The 789-nt window shown below is 36.1% G+C and overlaps 1 protein-coding gene across 1 annotated transcript in view; it reads left to right on the forward strand.

Moving 5' to 3' along the window:
* Positions 1 to 193, forward strand: part of LOC137633045 (octapeptide-repeat protein T2-like) — a 534-nt gene extending 341 nt beyond the window's left edge. The window contains exon 1 of the mRNA XM_068365211.1: positions 1 to 193. This exon is cut by the window's left edge and continues 341 nt beyond it. Within this exon, the coding sequence (XP_068221312.1) occupies positions 1 to 193 (193 nt within the window).
* The last annotated feature ends 596 nt before the right edge of the window (positions 194 to 789 follow it).

A 789-nucleotide genomic window follows, 5' to 3' on the forward strand; every position in this document is an offset into this window, starting at 1 on the left:
AAGAGGACAAAGGAAGAGAAGTTGGGACAAAGCAAGAAGAGGAGGCACGTGGGAAGAAGAGGGTGGGAGGGAAAAGGAAGAGGAAAGAGGACAAAGGAAGAGGAGTTGGGACAAAGCAAGAAGAGGAGGCACATGGGAAGAAGAAAGGAAGGGGAAAATGGACAAAGGAAGAGAAAAACGGACAAACGAATAGGGAAAAGGGGACCAAGAACGAAGGAAGAAGCTAAGCTGAGCCCAAGCATTAAAAAGAATAGGAAGAAATATCACAAGCTTTGTAAAAGAAAAAAAAGGAAAATAGGAAGAGAATTTCAAAGCTTGTCAGCAGATTGAAAGAAATCTCTTGAACTGTTTAATTTAATCAATTAAGAAACGTTTAATGGAAAGAAGGGTGAAGTTAAGTGTGTCCCAAATCTTATGAATTATGCAACATTTAGTTCATTTTAATCAGGTAAAAACTTAATTATTTCTCCGCTAGCTGCGTCTACAAATTACAAATAATCAAATAAACAGAATCAATCAAACATTAATTTCCCAGTGCAAATAAATAATATCAACATTCAACAAACGTATGACTTAACTAATACACCAGAACTTTATAGCAAATCCAATTAAGAATACCATTTATAAAAACGATTGATAAAATTTACATTACGAAGAGGAAGGTTCTAAATTAAATTCGGGTAGAATTTAGCCTCATATAATTAGCAGAGATGGTGAAATTCAGTTGCTAATGTGGGTAGCAGATCTAATTATTCGGTTCCTTGGGCCATTCGATCCCAGGGGAGGAAG

The sequence above is a fragment of the Palaemon carinicauda genome, chromosome 42 (assembly GCF_036898095.1).
Source record: "Palaemon carinicauda isolate YSFRI2023 chromosome 42, ASM3689809v2, whole genome shotgun sequence".
Lineage (NCBI taxonomy): Eukaryota > Metazoa > Arthropoda > Malacostraca > Decapoda > Palaemonidae > Palaemon > Palaemon carinicauda.